Source organism: Triplophysa rosa, linkage group LG11, assembly GCF_024868665.1.
Source record: "Triplophysa rosa linkage group LG11, Trosa_1v2, whole genome shotgun sequence".
Taxonomy (NCBI): domain Eukaryota; kingdom Metazoa; phylum Chordata; class Actinopteri; order Cypriniformes; family Nemacheilidae; genus Triplophysa; species Triplophysa rosa.
In genome coordinates, this window is record NC_079900.1 from 6,372,516 (window position 1) to 6,395,248 (window position 22,733).

Sequence of the window (22,733 nt, forward strand, 5' to 3'; positions counted from 1 at the left end):
ACCACGTGTTTAATTTTCTATCGTTCAGCGGCACATACTTTTGCTGGATCGGAGTTCCTTTTCAGGCCTATAGGAGGTAGCATGATCAGACAACAGCCACAAGGTGGTGTTCATATATATATATATATATATGTGTGTATATATATATACAAACCCGATTCCAAAAAAGTTGGGACACTGTACAAATTGTGAATAAAAAAGGAATGCAATAATTTACGAATCTCATAAACTTATATTTTATTCACAATAGAATATAGATAACATATCAAATGTTGAAAGTGAGACATTTTGAAATGTCATGCCAAATATTGGCTCATTTTGGATTTCATGAGAGCTACACATTCCAAAAAAGTTGGGACAGGTAGCAATAAGAGGCCGGAAAAGTTAAATGTACATATAAGGAACAGCTGGAGGACCAATTTGCAACTTATTAGGTCAATTGGCAACATGATTGGGTATAAAAAGAACCTCTCAGAGTGGCAGTGTCTCTCAGAAGTCAAGATGGGCAGAGGATCACCAATTCCCCCAATGCTGCGGCGAAAAATAGTGGAGCAATATCAGAAAGGAGTTTCTCAGAGAAAAATTGCAAAGAGTTTGAAGTTATCATCATCTACAGTGCATAATATCATCCAAAGATTCAGAGAATCTGGAACAATCTCTGTGCGTAAGGGTCAAGGCCGGAAAACCATACTGGATGCCCGTGATCTTCGGGCCCTTAGACGGCACTGCATCACATACAGGAATGCTACTGTAATGGAAATCACAACATGGGCTCAGGAATACTTCCAGAAAACATTGTCGGTGAACACAATCCACCGTGCCATTCGCCGTTGCCGGCTAAAACTCTATAGGTCAAAAAAGAAGCCATATCTAAACATGATCCAGAAGCGCAGGCGTTTTCTCTGGGCCAAGGCTCATTTAAAATGGACTGTGGCAAAGTGGAAAACTGTTCTGTGGTCAGACGAATCAAAATTTGAAGTTCTTTTTGGAAAACTGGGACGCCATGTCATCCGGACTAAAGAGGACAAGGACAACCCAAGTTGTTATCAGCGCTCAGTTCAGAAGCCTGCATCTCTGATGGTATGGGGTTGCATGAGTGCGTGTGGCATGGGCAGCTTACACATCTGGAAAGGCACCATCAATGCTGAAAGGTATATCCAAGTTCTAGAACAACATATGCTCCCATCCAGACGTCGTCTCTTTCAGGGAAGACCTTGCATTTTCCAACATGACAATGCCAGACCACATACTGCATCAATTACAACATCATGGCTGCGTAGAAGAAGGATCCGGGTACTGAAATGGCCAGCCTGCAGTCCAGATCTTTCACCCATAGAAAACATTTGGCGCATCATAAAGAGGAAGATGCGACAAAGACCTAAGACAGTCGAGCAACTAGAAGCCTGTATTAGACAAGAATGGGACAACATTCCTATTCCTAAACTTGAGCAACTTGTCTCCTCAGTCCCCAGACGTTTGCAGACTGTTATAAAAAGAAGAGGGGATGCCACACAGTGGTAAACATGGCCTTGTCCCAACTTTTTTGAGATGTGTTGATGCCATGAAATTTAAAATCAACTTATTTTTCCCTTAAAATGATACATTCTTTCAGTTTAAACATTTGATATGTCATCTATGTTGTATTCTGAATAAAATATTGAAATTTGAAACTTCCACATCATTGCATTCTGTTTTTATTCACAATTTGTACAGTGTCCCAACTTTTTTGGAATCGGGTTTGTATATATATATATATATATCCAATAAAGGTCTCCGGCCTTGTCCCTTACGCACAGAGATTTCTCCAGTTTCTCTGAATCTTTTGATGATGTTATGCACTGTAGGTGATGAGATTTGCAAAGCCTTTGCAATTTGACGTTGAGGAACATTGTTTTTAAAGTATTCCACAATCTTTTTACGCAGTCTATCACAGATTTGAGAGCCTCTGCCCATCTTTACTTCTGAGAGACTCTGCTTCTCTAAGACATCCCTTTTATAGCTAATCATGTTACAGAACTGATATCAATTAACTTAATTAGTCACTAGATGTTCTCCCAGCTGAATCTTTTCTAAACTGCTTGCTTTTTTAGCCATTTGTTGCCCCCGTGCCAACTTTTTTGAGACCTGTAGCAGTCATCAAACTTTAAATGAGCTAGTTTAGTGGATAAAAGTGTAAAATTTCTCAGTTTAAACATTTGCTATGTTATCTATGTTCTATTGTGAATAAAATATTGGCTCATGTGATTTGAAATTCCTTTAGTTTTCATTTTATTCCAATTTAAAAAACGTCCCAACTTTTCCGGAATTCGGGTTGTATATGGTACAGCCAGTTGCGATTAAAGTGTGTTTAAATACATGTTTGTATGTAAAACGTTTGTAGGTGACACGTGCAGGATTTTCAACGATGGAACATGGAACCATAATATGCACAAAAAACGGAAGTCTATAAACTAACATTTTTTTCTTAGAAGTAACAGAGGCTCCCAAAAACACGACAGAAAAAAGACTGTTCAGTATAGTCAAAAAGTAATGTTGTTATATATAATGACCACAAGGTGGAGACATTGTACTACTAAAAGACATACTGCGGGCTAAACATTAAAATTGGATTAGATTTAGTCCAAACACACCACAGCTTAATATATAAAAAATATATATTACTTATTAGCAAACAACAACTAAAATTAAATGCTATCTGGTCGTAAAACATGGGACACAATGGTACACAGTGACGGATAAAACGAAACACCTTCACAAGGTCACGACCTAAAGAACCAGACAAACACAGAAAAACATGGCTGCCAGTTAGAAGGGTTATGTCCACACTGTGAACAAAATGGAAGAAACACATCAGGAAAAAGTTCTAAAATTAAATATTAACACCACAAGTTTGTAAATATATGTTTCTTGAAAGTTTTCCTTATTTTCTAATACGTAGCCTGCAAGTCCGACAGTAAAGTATTTTGTCATGTCATTAAAGCAAACTTAAACTAAAATTAAAATATATATAGAGAGAGAGAGTGTGTAGCGTGTAGATATATAGTGTGCGCGTGCGTGTGTGAAAACCTTGATAATCCTGAAGGTCCCTAACATCCTAAAACCAACTAAATTGAGTTTTAAAAAATGCATTTATTATCAAGCTTCTAATTTAATCTTTCATTTATATGCGAACTGGACAGACATTCTCCATCAATGGGCATGGGTGAAGTATTTTATTGTTGTGTATTTCAGTGACGCTTTACAGCCGCCAACAGACAATTAGGTCAAAGAACACACGCCCAATATTCTGGATGCCTATCAGAGCAAGAACAATTCAATAAAGAGGCTTCCTATAAAAACCTGCAGTGGGTGTCGTCACCGAGAGACAGACCGCCTTTTTCAGAATCGTAAAAATCCAAGCCGTATTCAAATCAGAGCCTCCACAATGAAATCTAGTGTGACCTTGCTCGGCTGTGAAGGGCAAAGATACAAGAATTTCGAACTTGTTTTATATCAATTTGCCACAGTTGCTTTGTGCTAGTGAAGAATTACAAATGTAACTGATCAACTATAGCATTCCACAATTTACACCGAAAGCAACGCTTAATCTCACAATAGTTACCTGTTGTTTTGCAAGATGCAGTAAGAGTCTGTCGCCAGTAGATGTCAGTAACCAAAACTCAGTTACGTTTTATTAATACAGCCATTCATGGCCTTGCATTGTATTTGCATTGATCATGTAATATCTCTATTTAAGTAATAAAACAAGTAAATAACTTACTCTGCTCTGAGTCTAAAGTCACTACAGAACATTTAGATGACCGAATGTAAGATGAAAACGAATTTAAATTTGTTACTGAAATGTTGTTAATCCAAACACCTCAGTAATTATACAAATTTTGTTAGTTATTTCACAGATAATTAAGAGTTAACAATCACATTTTTATTATCCAAACTGTATTACTTAGCCTACTTGTAGGCTATTCATCGAAACAAATGGTTTAGTGTTGGGTTCTCTGATACGTGCACGTTATTTTAACATGAAAAAATGCCTGTTTCCCAAACCAAATATATCGTTCGTTATTAAATTCAACTTAAAGGGATACTTCACCCAAAAATAAAAATTCTGTCATCATTTACTCACCTTCGAGTTATTCCAAATCTGTATTATTTTCTTTGTTCCGATGAACACAGTAAAAGATATTTGGAAGAACGCTTATAACCAGACATATTTTGCCCCCCATTGACTACAATAGTTTTTTTTTAGTTCTGTTGAACACAAAAGAAGACATTTTGAAGAATGTAGGACAGGAAACATGCAGTTCTGGGGTACTTTTGAGTACCATTGTATTTTTTCCTACTATGGTAGAACTAGTACTATGTTTTTTATCTTGAAAAACATCTTTCCTTTCTATTTACTCATTTATCAAGGTAGGCCTTCATAAAGCTGTTGTCTCAGGCTAATTCAGGCATGCGTGACACAAGGATATAGGCTACTGCGGGCAACCTATTTGAGGCCATTTAAAATGTGAATAACTCAAATAAATTTTTAGAGATGGTCCTCAACTTTTCTAAAGTTTAAATGTTAAACTAGAAATCTGTATTATTTACCCTCTTTATCATCCATCATTTATACATAAACATTATACTCAAATTAATTTTTAAAGATGGTCCTAAACTTTTCTGAAGTTGAAATGTTAAACTAGAAATCTGTATTATCATCCATCATTTAAACATAAACATTATCATTATTTTTTTTAGTTTAGTATTATTATATTTAACAAGACATATAAGGTTTATTTATAATTTCACAAACAAAATTGCTAGCTGGCACCACCTGTCACAATATTTTTAGAAAACATGATTAAAACCTAACACACATTATTGTGAATAGCTATTTTTTAATTTTGTACAAAATGTAAAATAGTTCATTTTTCCTTTTTGACAAAATGTAATGGATGTCAATTTATTATTGCTTTATACCATTGCACATGGAACCTTCACATATGGATCGCAGAGTGCCAGTTAGAGCACAACACTTAACGTGATAAAATTAATTATCCTTTTTATCCTTCTAAAATTACAATCCTTTTATCATTTACTCACCCACATGTCATTCCAAACCTGCAAGACTTTCTTCACAGAAGAAGATTTGTAAAGAAAGTCACAAACCCCATTGGCTTTCATTGTATGGACACAAAACCACAGAGACATTTCTCATAAATTATTGTTTTGTTCAGAAGATATAGACATAACAGGATGACATGAGGGCCAATAAACGATGACAGAATTTTAATTTTTGTGTTAATTATCCCTTCAACCGAGACCGTTACCAAAGCTCTTCACAATCTCACGGCTCCAACACAATCTCACTGCAATCCGTAATTATTTTACAAAGTAGCATATTCTTCGTACGTTTTATTATTTACCCTGTACATCTAAGCACGTAGCAAAATAGAGGCCTATATAAAACCAAATTATTAAAAAATGTCATAACCAACAAGAAAGGAAGAGCAACCGAAGTCATCTCAAAACGAAGGCTTTCAGTTCACCAATACTAAGTATCGTTCTTACCACAAGCAGCCTGACATTAGCGTGAAAATTATCGCAATAACAGAAAATAATGGCATGCGTTATCAAAGAAATCCAGTTCTTTCCAATTAACTCGCCTTTATAAGGTCAACATAATTGTAGTGCCCTGTAAAATTTCACCCATGAGTTGCATGTTGCACGCCAATGCATTTGGTTTCTTTATTGACATACAGTTATGTTAATTTGTGTTTAGGCGGTTTGGCATTCCAAGAAAGCAGCTACGACGCAGTTTGGTATATCAGATATTAGTTTGTGCACTCATAGGACAAAATGTTTTGTAGCTTTATCAACCCTGTTCTTTTTAACCGCTTGCTTGCTTGCATAATTAATAGACGATAGAATCCTGAACGTGTCTAAATAATTCGAATTGTGATAAATATTATATTATAATAAATAATAAGAAAAGCACTAAAATGTGTTGCTGATTAATAATGAGTTTGTTGTATAGTGCTATTGCAAAAGAATTACAAGAAGAATAAGATAATAAAATTACAATAATTGAATAACAATAAAGCTAAAAGTTGCGGGGTTGTCAAAGATTATTTTTTCACTAACATCCAAAACTGACTTGATCGAATACATCGTCTCTTTTTTCCTCCTGGTAAAGCCAAGAAAACAATTAGGATTTTCGATGTTTTGCTGCAATATATGCATGGCTTCGTGTTTTTAGAAGCAGGACATGATTAATTTCTTTCCTTTTTGGAAATTACGTCAGAGATACCTAAACAGTTACCTAAATGGAGCATGAACTTTTTATATTTGATTAAAGAAAAATGTTTCTCCCATTTTTTATGCTCAAACTAAACTGGTTAAAAGGCATCAAGGTATGGAAAATGGCTCTTGTTGACATCACTAATAAATTAAGTCACAAAGAAAATTCGGCAACGCTTAAAGGTCCACCGTAAAACACAATAAATCCATTTACATGTTCCTAGTTTACATCGAATTTGTAATTTTAGAAAGAGCACATGCACAATGAAAAGTTTCTAATAGGTTACCTGACTAACAGTGCAGAACAAGGAATCTGGGCATTTGGGGCAATGTCGAACATATAGACTACGGCAAATCAAGGCCCATGTGCCACATAAGCATATTAAAACAATCAACTTGTTTTAAAATTATGTTGTGTTTTGTGTTTTCTTATGGTGTCTTCGTGTTGTTGTTTGTATAGTGAAATTAGTTGCATAAAAAGAAGACATGCATCTTTCGGTAAAACTATTTGCTTGGACGATTTCCTTAACTCATTTGACATTCACTGCGGTTCCCACCCGTTCTCATCGATTTGCTTATAAATAACACGCTGTTGCAATATCGTGTAATACGTATGCCAAAGTTCAATTTTGATGAGAATGGGTTCGCTGTATATACAGAAAGACACAGCTGCAACGTTTTTAAATCCGTTTTGTTTCTTCGCTTCTTAAATATGTCAATACCTTAATAAATAGTGGGAAAGAATGAGACAAAAAGAATAAATACACAGTAAAATAGGCAGTGTTAAAAAATTAACACTCACAGTGTTAACACTCAAATTAACACTCACAGTGTTTATATAATCCACACTTTGACCTTTTTTAACACTACCGATTTTGCTGTGTAGTGGGAACGAATGAAAAAAATAAACACGTTCTTTCACAGTTTACATTTTACATTTAATAACGTTTACGTTTACAAATGTAATTTGAATACACACAAGAGCGCTTCAAATGTGTCAACCTGTAACATTTGCCAAAAAAATAATGCGTCACAACACGGTAAATGCACCAATCGTTTTGCAGAATGTCAACTTGGACAGTGGACATTTCTTCTTCGTCGTTGGGGGCCTTTCGTGTGAAGTTGTTTCCTCTCCTCTTTCTTAAGAGGATTCACTTTGCTCTAATCTACGGGCCTATGGAACAACCTCTGCCCAGACAAGGGCCAGACTACTTATTGTTTACAAGATGTCTCAAGTTCAACTGTGAAGTCCGCCGCTTAACAAAAGTCTGTCCGAAGAAATGCTGGGGGGGTTCAGTGCTGGAGGCTGCAGTAAACTTTGGGGGAGGGGGCTGGACGTGAACTTGAGGGAATTAAGTCTAACTTTAGTCAACCAGTTGGCACCAAAACACATAGGCTACAACACATTTAAATACATAGCAACAATCGTTTTTTTATTCACCTTTTTATTTTACTTTATTTACATAAAAGCCTATATAGATTTTGATCTTACGTAAATAATCGGACCAAGCTGTTAATCGTTTGTATCTTCGTACATTACATATCGTTAATATCATTGCAATAAAACAATTTAATAAAAAGAATCAACTGCACGTAAATCATGTTATTCTCTGCTGCATTCTCATCTTGCGTCTTTATGATAGTTAGCCTATATGTTAATAAAACACTTGGTTACTGAAGTCGGACAAATTTGACCACAAGAACAATCACTTAGATCAATTTAGCCCCACATATTGTTAGTTTTGAACAAATGTGGCAGTTGTTTGTTAGTGTTAGGACTGGCCGAGCTCTAAGGCTGATAGTGGTTTGTGCATTTTGAAACGAGAGGAAAGAATTGCTATTAAATCACGTGTAAACTCGTGAAAAAAACGTACCGTTTGTTTGAATGCTTTTGTCAAGTTCAATGTTAACTGGAAGTGGAAGGAAGAACTTGGACATTTTATGACCCCCTGTGCTGTCTGGGGAAGGTAGACATTACATTTACATTTTACCACTCTGTTTAGAACTTTGTTTTACGTCTTTTGGCAATTATTTTTCGCATACAAACGTAGGCTATTTGTTTTATTGTGAACTTTGAATAATTCCACATTCTAAATAGAATTCTTAGAATTTGTGTTTATGCTCAGAATAAATTAATTTTTTTTTTTAAACTTCCGTACATATAGATTTGGCCATCTGCTGTATTGTTCGAGAGAAGTTTGAAGCGGAATTTATTCTCAATAACCATTTCGAAAATGTGGGGTATGATACGTTAATTATATTTGGATGAGGTACATGGATTATAAACCCAGCATTTTGATTTCTATCTTGACGACGAGGTATCGTGATTTACCAAGCTTTACATTCCAGAGTTTACCAATATTAGGCTATACATACACTAAAGCGAACTTTTTATGTTTTTGGAGATGCATTAAATTTAAAAAGTAATCACAGGTGGAGTGTTGCAGTCGAAAGTGACAAAGTGAAGCCGTTGAGTAACAGCGGACCTTTTACACCCTTACTAATCTAGACCGACATTAAGTGCAGGTTACAAAGACAGCAGACTGTGGGTCTGTGGACTGTCCAACAATTAAACTGCTCGGACCTGGAAAGAAACATAAATTATATCTTCTGTAGACTATGAACGACATGATCGTTAGTAAATCATCTTGAGAGATAACTTTGTATCCATGAGCTCATGATTTAAAATTAAGAGATAAATGGCGCTCACAATATTACTCATAGGATTATAGACCTCTGCAGCCCCAAGACAAATAACCAGGCGTTTTGTTTGATGTAAAATGTTCAAAGATAATTATGGAAACAGGAAACCTTTCAGTAATATAAGTGCTAAGCGCAGTGTTGTAAATTGAAGTGGTATGCTAAAATACGCATTGTTTCGGGAAGAACAAAATCTATTTCTTATCTTCACACGTCACCTTCAAGGTCAAGGTTGTGGGCTGATTTAGTGGATCTGCTGCAAGTCGAGCGCCCCCTCCTCCACCACCAACATCAAAACATTCCCGGTCGTGCTCTGTCCCACCGTGAGGAGGAAATCCCAGATCGTTAAATTTAAGGATCAGTGCTCTTTCTTTATGAATGTGTATAAACGGTTAGGATTATCGCTCCAATCTGTTATCGAAAATATATTTTAAAAATGTTGCAAGAAAAAATTATTAAACACAACATTCTAAATAAAGCCTTTAACTTCCCGAAATGACAACAAAGGAACCGCAAATCTTTCCTTAAAAAAAACGATAAATGATTTTATGTAAAATGTCAATAAGCTAATTTTACAAACACAAATTTATGCAGATACCGTAACAGCAAGACAAACGTCCGCTTATTCAGTAATTATAAAATGGAAAAGGAAATCCTAAAATTTAAAAGGAGACACTCTTGGCAAATTTCTTGATTTCCTTCACATTATGCCACATTAGGAAATGTTACAGAATACTGAAAAAACGACTAAAAAGGCATTACTACGCGACGCAAAATAAGAATCCATGTAGCTAAATCTGACGTTTATGCATAAGCTAAAAACACTGAATGGAATTAACACTTTTATTAAGTTTTTGATATATGTTATATTGTTTTACAAGCGATATAAACATAGAATATAAGTACTGACAAGTATTGAGTAATAGGCGATATGACTGTTGCAACAACATTGACATATAACATGTAAATGCAAACTCGAAGCTAAAGCACGACAAAAGACTTCAACGAACACAATTATATATTGGCAGGCACGTGCGGTATTTACAAGTTATGGTCCTTTCACTTTTTGTGGAACATTTGTTTTTTTAAGTCCATCAATTTATTCGTTTTCTATGTAAATACGCAGAAAAACATTCGATTCCAGTCCAAGTAAAGTCCTAGCGACGATCATTTGGGAAAACAAAGATTCAGCTCTCGCGCCTGCATTATGGCGCGCTGGTCTTAACTTTGGCAATAAATTTCTTTTCCTTTACCCGTCTGTTCTGAAACCAAATAGTGATCTGCCGCTCGGATAAGTTGGTTACCGCTGAAATCTTTCTCCTCTTGTCCTTTGTGATGAATTTGTTGGCTGCATATTCTTTCTCTAATTCCTTTAGTTGCAGTTTTGTGTAGGGTATCCGCTTCTTTCGACCTCGACGGAATGAGCCCCCGTCATGTTGGTGGGCCACAACATCTGGAATGAATAACATACAGCTTTATTATTAATAGGCTAATTACTTGTCCACCTCAATTGCATTCTCTGACTTTCAACCGTTGGGTGTTGGTCTTACTGAGGAAAATGCGCACATTTTACTTCTGCTATACTGCAATTTCAAGCCTACCTGCTAGTGCGGATTTCCAAAGATGGCCTGCCTGGGTCTGGTCCTTGGAACAATACATCTGACTACCCCATCCGTTAGCGAGAGCCCAAGGCTGGTAGCTGTCCATAGGCAGGAGACTATCGTGTCGCGGCTCTCCAGTTCCGAGCGTCTGTACCACTGACACGTCCAAATAACTGGCCATGGACTGATAGGGACTGGGGTAGCTGTGGTAAAAGGCGAACTCCTTGGCCCTGCTAGGATATTCTTCAGATGTGACTGGGGTATCCATGTATTTCTCTGCAGAGTAGCTGAGTGCACTCGGCTGCGTGCAGGACTTCAGCGAACCCCGCCCCATTCTGCAAGGATAATAGCTGTTGCCGAAGTAGCCATACGGTATAGGACCGGTTGACGAAGCCTGGGGAACCGTTGGGCAAGGTGTGCATTGTTTGCCCGTCTCTGCAGAACTCGAAGTCGGTACGTCCACAGAGGGATAGCTCGAGCCATGGACGAGACTAGACGGGTGGCCACTCAAAGCCGAGTGTGCCATCAGATTCCTGCACTGATTGGTCGCAAAATTGCCGCTTCCAACCAGACTCTCCATGTTCTTTAGCTCCTCCAAGTTGTTTTCATACACAAACATAACCGTGTCCGCCCAGCGAGGATTCAGGACCAAGGAGGTTGTCATAGCACGCTCACCATTCAGACGGAGAATTATGTTGCAAAGACTCCAGTCCTAAGCAGGACTCTCGGTTACATTGGCACAGCTGCACTGACGCAACAGACCGTCTGCACTGCTGTGGCTTCATTGGATAAGAAGTGCACCACGTGATGCATAAAATAAACTTTGACATAGGAATGTCAAAGATTTTTTTAAGCCTCTTTAAAGTACGCTCCAAATCCTGCCTTAATTTTGCATTGCCTTTATGCATTAAAGGTTTATACCTTTTTAATTTACACACAAACAGAACGACCTATACGTCATTTTGTTTTTTAGGGAAAAAAATTATTGCTATTTATTCAAGAACTTCAAGTTGTAGCTAAATATCGAGTATTTTGTCCAACAAATATCATTTTAATAAATACATATTTTTAAAAATCATGCCAGTATTTTTGTTCATGAGCTATCTTATTTAACATAGTGATAGGTCATTTTTAGACGTTTTGACCATCTGGAAATTAAATCGGAATAGCAACTTAAAAGAACCACATTCCACTTCTCTGGACATTTTTTTATTATTCAATGTATTATTCAATGAACTCTAAATTCTATTACAACTCGTTCATTACATTATGTTATTGCTTTGACACGTGAAATAAATAAATATTTCTTTCATGCAACAATTTGGAGTGACAATGTGACAACCAGGTTGCATTCATAGTGTCCGTATTACACACACTGGATGTTAACAATTGCATTTGGACTAATATTAACAATGTTTAAGCTGTTTCACGCAGTAAATAAACAATTAATACACGTTGTTTAAAACCTGCATTACCCTATTTTTTCGTATTTCTGATGATAAAAATATTTCAAATTGTAACTAAATTGTTGCAACACTGGAAAAAATCAACTTTCTTGAATAATACCAGAATAATATCACAGAAGTACAAATCTACAAAATACTGAACATCAAATATTATATAGAATATTATATAGGTCATAATTTTTATTTAGGATTTAATTGCACACTGGAATGCTTCATTACAGACATTTAAATGGCCTATAATCACCAGTGCCAAATGTACAAACGATTTATCATTACCATAAAAATTGAAATCATAACTTGTTTCACGTAAGTTTGAAAAACGCCTCACGCCTTTTTACAAATTTTCTCCGCTGATAGAGGGAAAAAATCATTCAAAATTGTTCCCCAAACAACAGTCAAAAGTCTCGTTTATTACGGCAGCCTTGACTTTAATGCGAACAACATGGGTTGAAAATTGTTGAACAAAATATTAAACTAAACGTTATTTTTCATTGGATTTTAAAGAAATGTTTTACACGCTTTGGGGGACTGGTGGTTTTCTATTAAAAAAAAAACTTTTTGTGAAATGATCAACATTTTCAAACATTTCTTTATCACTAAGGATTTTGATTTTTGTATTAAGATTCATTATTATTTGTGATGTAGATAACAAAAAAGAGCAATCGAAAACATTATTAAAATGCTTAAGAATCCAAACTTTAGTAAGATGTGTTTGCACGCAAATTTTAACACTATTACGACGGCAAAGTAAGATGTCCTATAAACAAAATAATACAAATGCTGCGGGGATTTAAATGAATAATTTTGAAAACAGAAAACGTTGGTAGACTATTTGTAACATGTGAACGCATGTTAAATATAAACGTTATTTGGAGGTAATATAGGCTACTTTGTATAATTTTCCCACCAAATAAAAAAATGGTAAGATTACGTTTAAGCTTGATGTGATATTTGGCATACATTGTGAGGTTTTGTAAAATGGCTACATGGGAAAAAAAAGCTTCCCCTTTAATGTGCCTTCCCACACACATCCCCAGACGGTTGTATTTACAAACAGGTCAGGCAAGGCCCTCAAGGTCAAGGCCAAGTTTAAAGGGACGAGTAAAGCCCCCCCTGAAGGGCCTATTTAGGCGGCAGCGATAGACGCAGTCCCTCCTTAGACAAACTATTCAAGTTCAAGGTCTCTGGATCGAACTTGTCATCAAAGGTAACACATTTGAAGAATGACGCGGCCGGGGGGATAACAAACTGCCGAGATTTATGGCAAACGAGTAAGCCTGTCTTGAATAGCCTTCTTCCTTTAAACTGCTATAATGTATCAGAAAATGTAAACAGATCTGCCTCAAACTAAGAATGAACTGAAAACAAAGTGCCTGCTTTTCGTGTTTTTTAAACACAAAGTGAGGTATCACGCCATTTGAGCAGCTGCATGGTATTCGTGATTGAAGACAACAGCAGCCTCATAAAATGCTGTACCCACTGGAGACTGCTACTGTGCGCAAGAAATCATTTAATGATCTAATTGTACAGTGTCCTGCCCACGAGAAATGTAGTCTCCCTTGCACGTTCTTACCAGAACTGTGCACATTCTTCCAAAATGAACTAACAATGACGAAGACACCTCGTCAATAGGGTACGTCTAATTCATTTGAAGCATGTACAATAAAACAAGATGCAAAGATCGCGTGAACCGACAAGTACATACAAATATATGTATATACTCTGTATACACAGTACATACAGAGACATAAAGGCGCAGCATGGTAAGACTTAATATGACAATATAATTATCTAAATCGTAACGGAATGTACAAATTGTTCAGCGTTGCTAAACAATTTAAGTTTAGACATTTAGTGTTAGCATGGTCATTTGAACTACATTAGCCAGATCTTAAATGGTTTGGAATTTATAATAAATGGAATTAACAACTTTAATGTGGTAATTAACAACTAATAATAGGTATTCTATCATTTTAGATAAAAGTTTTTTGTTTAGTTGGAATTGGTAATTGTTTTGTATTTTTGCACTTACTTGTTCAATTGGAAAGCTGGTAGGCATAACTGTTTTGTTGTACTTGGATTATAGAGCGAGATCGTTGCGTGCATACTATATTATTGCATATTTTTTATTTTCTGCATAACCCTTTCTTGTTGTTTCATGTTTTAATGCAGTGACAGTTGTTTCATCCAAAGGGTTTCAGGCTACGAATAACAGATAATGTGATGTATATTGTAAATGCATGTACCTTTAACAGGACTCAAAAAACCTTTTCTAGCTGATAGAGAATGAGATATCCCAGAACCACACAATAAACAGGATTAAATAAGTGTTCTGTTCAAAAGAAATACGGCTTTTGATAAAATGTTGTTTTTGCAAGCTTAAAAAAACTGCATATTTGTGCACTAAGCACAAGGTCGGTACGTATATTTTAATACCTCACATTTGTCCACAATTAAATAAATACTCTCAATGACAGAGTATTGCCTAAACTAATGCAAAAGGAGCGCCTCCTTACATTCTCAATGTAGGCCTACTGCTCGCAACATAGAAATCACGTAGCAATTGGCAGGGACGTTATTGTAATCCTGGACCTTTAATGACCGAGCTGATAATGTGCGCGTCACTACGTACTTTCATTACAGCCTTTGTTTTAGCAATACGTCTATTTGCCTGTCTAGAAAAGGTCGTCATGCGTGTTGTGAAACGTACAAGAGATGTAAGCTTCAAGGACATCAGCAAAATGAAACGGTGGTCTGCTATAACAAGTGCTGCAATGCAGATAAGTGACAAAAATGAGGAGGTGGAAGAAGACAGGCTATACATCCAAGTCATTTATAAATGTCCCCCCTAATTCTTAATTAGCAAATAATAATTCTTAATTGTTAGGCAAATAAAACAGTAATTAATCACTATTTTGTCCAGTGGGATACTTTTATTTTTAAGACACGGGTTTTGTAGCACCACCGGTGACGGTGACTTAACGCAATAAATGACAGGACACATATTTAAAGTCAAGACAATGTTTAATCAAAATTAAATAAGAGTAAGAAACAACGCTACAAATATGTTAAAACAGCATGATTATGAAAATAATCAAAGGCTACTTCTGTGAACAATCTAGCTAACCAATTAAGTAGCATACATTCATGTACGCAGTCTTACATTAAAAAACAGTCGTTACAGTGACCAAGAATTTTAATGTTTAACAATGAACGCTATTTTTTTGTATTATATATAAATTATTATTATTATAAATTAGCAAGCGGGCAGGTTAACAATGCTGTTGTAACAAGAAAAACCTTTGAAAAGATTTGCATTCACAGAAAAAAACTCATGAAATGCCACTGGCATTGCACAGGGCAGGTATGCAGACCTACAGCAGATTTTAATGAACTTTAAATTACTGTAAATTAAGTAGGAATGAGACAAAACATATGGAAATAAGTATAGGCATTAACACATAGGTTAAAAAACAATTTATAAGATCGAATCATCTCCATTAAATGCACTTATGCGGTAAATTTACTTCTTGCAATTTGGACATGAACAATGCTTAGCGCGATAACGTATACGACAATTCACCGAAATTCGTGTTCTGTATTTTGTGTTACTTTTACGCATTTACCGATTGGCTCGGCTGATGCGCGTTTGCAGTAATGGTCCTGACATACATGTACAATGATAACGATTGCCTTATAGAGTTACAGTAAGAGCGCACTAAAGATGGAATTAAGATGCAAGGTGCGCTTTATGGATAAATCAAGTGGCAACGTGGTCTTGTCTGTGATGAAAAGAGTGCCCCAGGGTTTTAACAGCATGAAGAGCAGGTAAGCGTATATGCTAAAAGGTGGCATAGGAGCTAACTTTAACCGGCTTTCATACGACATTCATTTTTTCATTTATTTATTCTTAAATGTTTCGATGTTGTATATTTGTCTTCAAAATGTATGCACCCCCTATACGTGGCCGCCCACAAAAATCAGTGGCCATTAATTTACGTAATTTACGAGTTCCTTTATTTATCTTTATCTATACATTTTCAATGAGTGCAGTTATTATTAATATTCAGAACCATATAAAGCAATAAAACGCCAAACTCGAGAATATGACTACACACCTAAGAACAACAGGAGATTTTATATTATTTTATATCTGTTGCTAATACATGGAACAGTAATAATTTAAACCATAACATAAATACAACCACAAGAAACTCCGCCCTTGCTAAAGTCTCATATAGTGGGCCTATATTAGCAAGACCTACTGGTTTCAAAGATATGAGAAACTTTCTAACTTCTTTGATTCTCATGCATTGTCTGGATTACATCAAAATTTTGTGTTGTGCAATAGGAATGTCATCCACTTTAAAACAACAGGAGGGTGAGTGAATGATGACAAATACTTTTTCATTTTTGGGTGAACCCAGCTTGGAAATTTGCTCCACCAAAGATATATAAAAAATATATAGTTTGCCAATCAACCTTGGGTGCATCTGATTTAGGTATACAGAAAATAGAACTAAATAATGACTTTTTGAAAATGACCATTTCAAAACGAAATGACCCTATTTAAAAACATAAACAACAACAAAAACTGTGGAAACACTTGAATATTGTATGTGAACATTTCTTTGTGAATTGTTTTCGTGCCATCCGTTATCCCAAATAATGTAATGAAATATGCTATTCATTAAAGGTTTTCAACCCTCATATGTACAGTTGAAATTGATGAAACTATTTCTTACTTTCAACTTGAATTTTGGAGTAATTTGTCAAACAAACTTGACTCTAATTGGTAAAGAGGCATCTTCATATTTAGAAATAGATTTTTTTATTATAAATATTATTACTTTAAAAACTGACCCTTGATATTTTTAAGAATTTTTCAAGAATTCTTTCAAGAAAAAATGGTCTTTTTGATATTAAAATGTATGCTTTGTTCTACTGTCTGAGATCCACACTTCTGTAGTTTAATTTCATCTCCAGTTAAACACACCCAAACAAGCAAATAAAGGCATTAAGTGGAAAATTACAGTCAGGGTTGTAGGAGCAGGTTTGGAGCTGATATAAATAACCAGGACAAAGTACCCCTGCTGTACAACTAAATTCCAAGTAAATGTCACACGCTGTTGATCACTATAGCTCTACTTCTACAATCATTCTATATGATTGTAAGAAAATGTAATGGGAAAGCACTACTCTGTTAAGAAGGTATGCAGGTGATGTACATAGAAACACTTTTTCACAAATAGACAGTACATTGTAGCATCAAAACATAGCACACTGAAACATTAGACTTTCTAAAACCACATTAGTCATGCAGAAAAAGTATTAAGTAAAACATGTGGCCAATTACTTTAAAATAAATATAAATGAATTGTGTTGAAAGCAAAAGACCTGGCAAATGCTATATACTTTACTTTCTAATCTGAAACGTACACATGTATGTATAAGGGGTATCTGAACTACTGAACTGAAATAAAAGTGTTGTCATTTTTCTGTTTAAAATCTACACCCACAATGAACTCCCACAATGACCTGCACCAACCCTGTAGAACACTTGGACACATGGTGGACTTCATTCAAGTGCCATGCGATAGCTACACCAGAAACAGCCAACATTGCTTCTGAAGAGCTGTCTTTTAGTTCTAGCACTGATCACACACCTTCTTGTGATCCTCAAGTTATCCTGAACACTGCAGAGCAGGTTGAGGTGCATCATGGATAACACTTGACACTACACACTGGTGTACTATTAGGATGAGATGCAGTTATTGGACATGGCCTATGCGCCTTGCTCTGTATGTATTCATAATGTATTTATAAAACAATACGATATTTGATGGACTTTACAATTAAATGCACTCTTTACAATTGTAGTCAAAAGCTAGATGTTGACAAAGCACTGATATAACACGGGAAAAAATCTGGATGTACTAAATTATAAAAAGCTCACTACAAAGACACACAAAGTATCAAACTAAAATTGCTACCTGCAAAATAATAGTGCCTGTTAAAACAGAGATTATCTTAAACTCGTTATTTGGAAAAATGTTAGCAACTGACATTTCTGGGATATAATATTGTATTGTTTTTTTGTTCCTTTGAACACAACATTTTTTTTTGAAGAATTTAGGAAAGTAAACAGGGCACCTTTGACTTTTAATGATGTCCCAGAAATGTCAGATTCGAACATATTTCAAAATATCTTTCTTTGTGTTCAACAGAACAAAGAAATGTATATAGATTTGGAACTACTCTGGGGGAAGTAATTCATGACAGAATATTCATTTTTGGGTGGAGTATGCCTTTAACTGAGTATTGATATTGAAAGAAAATCTTTGTTTCATACCAAAACGCATTTAGGTTTATACAACAATCAATGGGGACATTGACCAATTTAATAACCGAAAGAATATATAAAAGGCCAAATAAAACTGACATTAAATTTTCAGTGCAAACAAAACATGCTCAGGTTTCCCAGAGTTTTCAAGTGATGAAGACGGGCTTGTCTGTTCACGAAGGTGAAGCGTCTGTCACCCCTATACGTGATATCTGCTCCCAGTGTCCAGGTAAAGACTATAGCCTTGCCGGAGCCTTTCCCCAACCGTCAAGTGATCAAAGCACTAATGTATAACAATACAACAATCAGACAGTTTGATATCAGGTTAATCTGTACCACCAAGGAAGGATTTGAAACCATGTCTGGGAGAAGAGATCTGTTAATAAGTTACTGGTGACGGTCTATCTATGGCTACATGTACTGGTAATAAAGACATGCAAACATCTATGCTGGTAAAGTATGTTTTATAATATTTAGAAACAATATTTTTGTCAATTCCAATTAAAATGTATTTACTTTAATTAACTTTGTTAATTTTAAGAATTACCATTAAATGCTATTTTCCTCTTCTGTTCTTGCCTTGTTTACTTTATCTAATGTTGGCTGTAATGTGGCTAAAAGTCATAGATTGTGTGTGTAAACAGGTTAATGACCTTTGATCCCTTTTGTTTGTCAGCATACATGTGCCCAGCAATTACTGACAGAAGATTAGCAGAAAATTAAATGCAAATTAAACCTCATCAAAACTTAATAATAAAACTGTAGCCTAATTGGTTATTTATTTATTTGTCTTCATAAGACACATTAAAGTGTGATGTGATGTGTGATGCAAATGAATGCAGTGTGTGTTAATAGTTGTCTTCACCTGGCACAGGTATCACTTATTATGTCAAACTGTAAACAACAATAGATAAATCCAGTCTGATCAGTGCAAAATTATTTTTATTATAACTGCGTCAAATGCTCGCTGCTCACACGCCTGTATGGCGTTTCTGCAGCGCTTTCATCTTTATTATAAACCGCAGACCTCTGCAATTTGAGGACATTAGGATTCTAATGATTGACTTCCAAAAATACAAACATCAAACGCCACGGAACAATCAGGTTCGGCCTATCTCGACGGGGAAGCCACTGTGACAGTACGCAAAGGGAGGTCGATCTTAATTCTCCATAACAAAAGTACAAAGGCCAGTCGGAAACCAAAGACAATTTAACACCTCCCTCTGTCCGCGCGCCCAGGCGGCGCCTCGGCGGATAGAGCGCGTCTCTCTCATTAGGACAAGATGGGACGACCTGAAAGATGCAGAGGTGAGGGAGGGGGGTGGACAGCTACTACAAAAACAACTCATCTTACCGCGCATAACCCAACTTGGCTCGGTAGAAAAGCAGTGTGAAGAGAGATCGTTCATTTCTTTGGGCCTGTCTTGGGCCGTTTCGTGGAAAATGAAAAGCTTGTGAAAATCCGCTTGGAAATATTTGGATTAGTGGACTATAGAGGAAGTGAAACTCAACGGTAAAATGTGTAAGTGCCCATATTTTAACATTTACGTTTTGTGAAGAGGAATGTCGACATGTTTTGCATAAACTATTTACTAAAATATTTACCTGTTAAACATGTTACTTAAGTAAATATGACGTGATATATGCACTCACAGCAACAGGTTTAATATAGCCGTTAATAAGAGCAGCCATTGTAGCCTAGGTAAGAGCAGCAACTTCATTTTTAGATTAAAAGTCGTCTCCTTTACTAACTTTCAATGTATATAGGCCTATGAAAATTTACCATGGTTTCGGTGAAGTAAAATCAACAGTGATTTTTGTGTGTACATAGTTTTAAATAGCATGATTAAACAATTTACTCGTTATTTTTCGTTATTCCCAGCTAAAATGTATTAATAGCCAACATAATCTGAATTTGAATTAATCTAAACGACGGTCTCTTGTTTATTATTCAGTAGGAGAAGTCAGGGAGTCGCCAGTGTCTACTGTCGTTCAAGCTGACAGTGACCAAGGAGATGAAGATTGCCCTCGTATTTCACTCCTCAATGGAATAGACCAAAGTCGGCGACACCGGACCGCGTTCACACGGGAGCAGCTGAACCGTCTGGAGCAAGAATACTGCAAAGAAAGTTACGTGTCTCGACCCAGACGATGTGAACTGGCTGCAGCGCTAAACCTCCCAGAGACAACGATAAAGGTAATTCGACATCACCTGTAGTATGACATAGGCCTATTCAAAACTTTGGCCCAAGAAAAGCTTCTCCAGTCATCCAGACAACATTTAAAGCATTTAAACCTTTAGTCATTTGTCAGACACTTTTATCCAAAACGAAATTTTAAATGCATTTCAAGTTGAAGCTTCTTGTAAAAAGCGCTTATAAAAGAATTGATGATTATGAAAAACGGACTTCTTTATTCAGTCTTGAAAAAAAAGATTTTTTTCAACTCTCTCTTACAACATTACCAGCCACCATGTTGTGTCCTACACTCAGACCCAAACTATCCATTATATCTATTACAGGTCTGGTTCCAGAACAGAAGAATGAAGGACAAGAGGCAACGTCACAGTCTACACTGGCCTAATCCACTGGACCCAAACCTGTGTGCCTTCTTGGTGAGCCAGGCGGCATCCGGACTGCCCTACCCGCTGCTACCCCACATACCTCTTCATCTGTACTCTCACCTGGGCATGGGTTACTCAAACCCTTATGTTGCCACAACAAGGCCAGTGGACACTCTGCACCTCCCTCCTTCAACCTACCCCTGGCTGGGTGGACTTCCACAGCCAACTTTGTACACCCCTGCCCAGACAATGCACCATCCTGTGGCATGCCCATGTCCCCACTGCCTCCACTGGAGACCGGAACAACTGCATAAAGCCGGAGGGGGAGACAGCCCGGGGTTTCGACAGGCACGCAACTCAAAACCTTTGGCAATGCTTCAGGACAATAGCAAAGAGGTGTCTTTGCCTCAATAAAGATGATGTCACGTTGTATTTATGTATCTGCAGTTCAGAATCTAGATAGTCACTGGAGACGTGTAGGTCATGTTCTCTATTTATCTTTTCTTACCATCTTGATGACCATTTTGCCTGCTTGAAATACTTCACTGATCGTTTATAAACATTTTTATATGCAATTGCAATTTTTGCATCTGAACACTGTCATAGAGTTTCCTGTGTAAATATGTGCTTTCAAAAATGTATATGACAAATTTGAGTATTAAAGATATTTATGGAAAAAGTTTTCTTCTGCATTTTTCTATTATTATTTGCAAGATAAATAGCAAAAAAATAGCAATAGGGCTATGAATGCACATTAAAAAATGTCTGTGAATGTTACACAAACTGACATGTCTCGGGTCATTCACACCAACACATTTCTTATTGGTTTAACACCAATCTGGTGACCAAACACCACATTAATCTAAAAGACCACTTATCAAATTACAGACATGAAGCTCCTGTCATTACAGTCTATTCCAGACACAACCTGCCGAATTATGATCTAGAAATCTAAAAACAAACATTCTGTTGCCAGACAAAACATCAACAGGTGGACAGAAATGCCTGAGACACCTGAACTTCATAGGTTTTAACATACTGTCTAGAGTATATGAAAAGGATAGAGACAAGACGTTGCTCTGCTTTTTAAAAAGATGGGAAATAACCAACTTCTTTGTTTGACTTGTTTGACCGCATATATGGCTAATGTGTTGTAGCTAATCTTTTCAATGTTTGGAAGATATCAGCTTTTCCAGTGTTGAATGCATTTTGCTTTTAATGGGTGTTAAGACTGTGAACCGAGTTATAGCTCAGGTGCCTCAGACATAGCTTTGGTTATGTGAAGTGAAGCACCTGTCGAGTATCCAGGTGTGTTGGCTTATCTCACCCCCACCTGCTACAGGTGATTTCTAGTTGAAAAGCAGCTAAACCCCACGTCTAAGCAAAAATAAACCTGTTCTCATGCTGTGTTGTGATAACCCTTACAAAAATAATGAGAAAAATTCATTGCTGCTTATTTTCATGTCTTTCATCTTACATATTTTACTCTTCAACCAAAATAATTTGAGCTTCTTATGTAAATTTTAAAATAATTGCAATTTATGTGACCCTGTCTGTGAAAACCAGGCTAAAATCTCCAAATCAAATTATGAGATAACAAGCATCAAAGTTTGATTTCACTATGATTTCAATCTTTGAAATGGTCTTACTCAGTCCATATTAAAGATATCAAGGTTTTCACAGAATGTTCTTTACATTTTAGCTATGTAGAAGAATAATGTTATGGAGAAAATGTTAAATCACAAAAAAATGACTTTAGCTGGTTTTCAGAGACTGGA

At 36.2% G+C, this 22,733-nt stretch overlaps 2 protein-coding genes across 2 annotated transcripts; one reads left to right on the forward strand and one right to left on the reverse strand.

Annotated features, from left to right (window-relative positions):
* Positions 1–10,187: 10,187 nt before the first annotated feature.
* hoxb13a (homeobox B13a) lies at positions 10,188–11,247 on the reverse strand. Its single transcript, XM_057346429.1, has 2 exons — positions 10,584–11,247; positions 10,188–10,435 (listed from the first exon to the last, which is right to left on the reverse strand). Exons 1-2 carry the CDS (start codon positions 11,245–11,247, stop codon positions 10,188–10,190), a joined length of 912 nt encoding a protein of 303 aa, XP_057202412.1.
* Positions 11,248–18,545: 7,298 nt separating this feature from the next.
* eve1 (even-skipped-like1) lies at positions 18,546–21,344 on the forward strand. Its single transcript, XM_057345466.1, is given in 4 exon segments — positions 18,546–18,621; positions 20,348–20,589; positions 20,914–21,279; positions 21,282–21,344. Coding segments are annotated over 4 exon segments (747 nt in total).
* Positions 21,345–22,733: the final 1,389 nt, after the last annotated feature.

Excerpts from the sequence above, each read along its gene's own strand:
- hoxb13a (XM_057346429.1), bottom strand. The coding sequence starts at position 11,247 with ATGACAACCTCCTTGGTCCTGAATCCTCGCTGGGCGGACACGGTTATG. Across the intron at positions 10,436-10,583 it reads TTGGAAATCCGCACTAGCAG|ATGTTGTGGCCCACCAACAT; the intron begins GTAGGCTTGAAA and ends TATTCATTCCAG.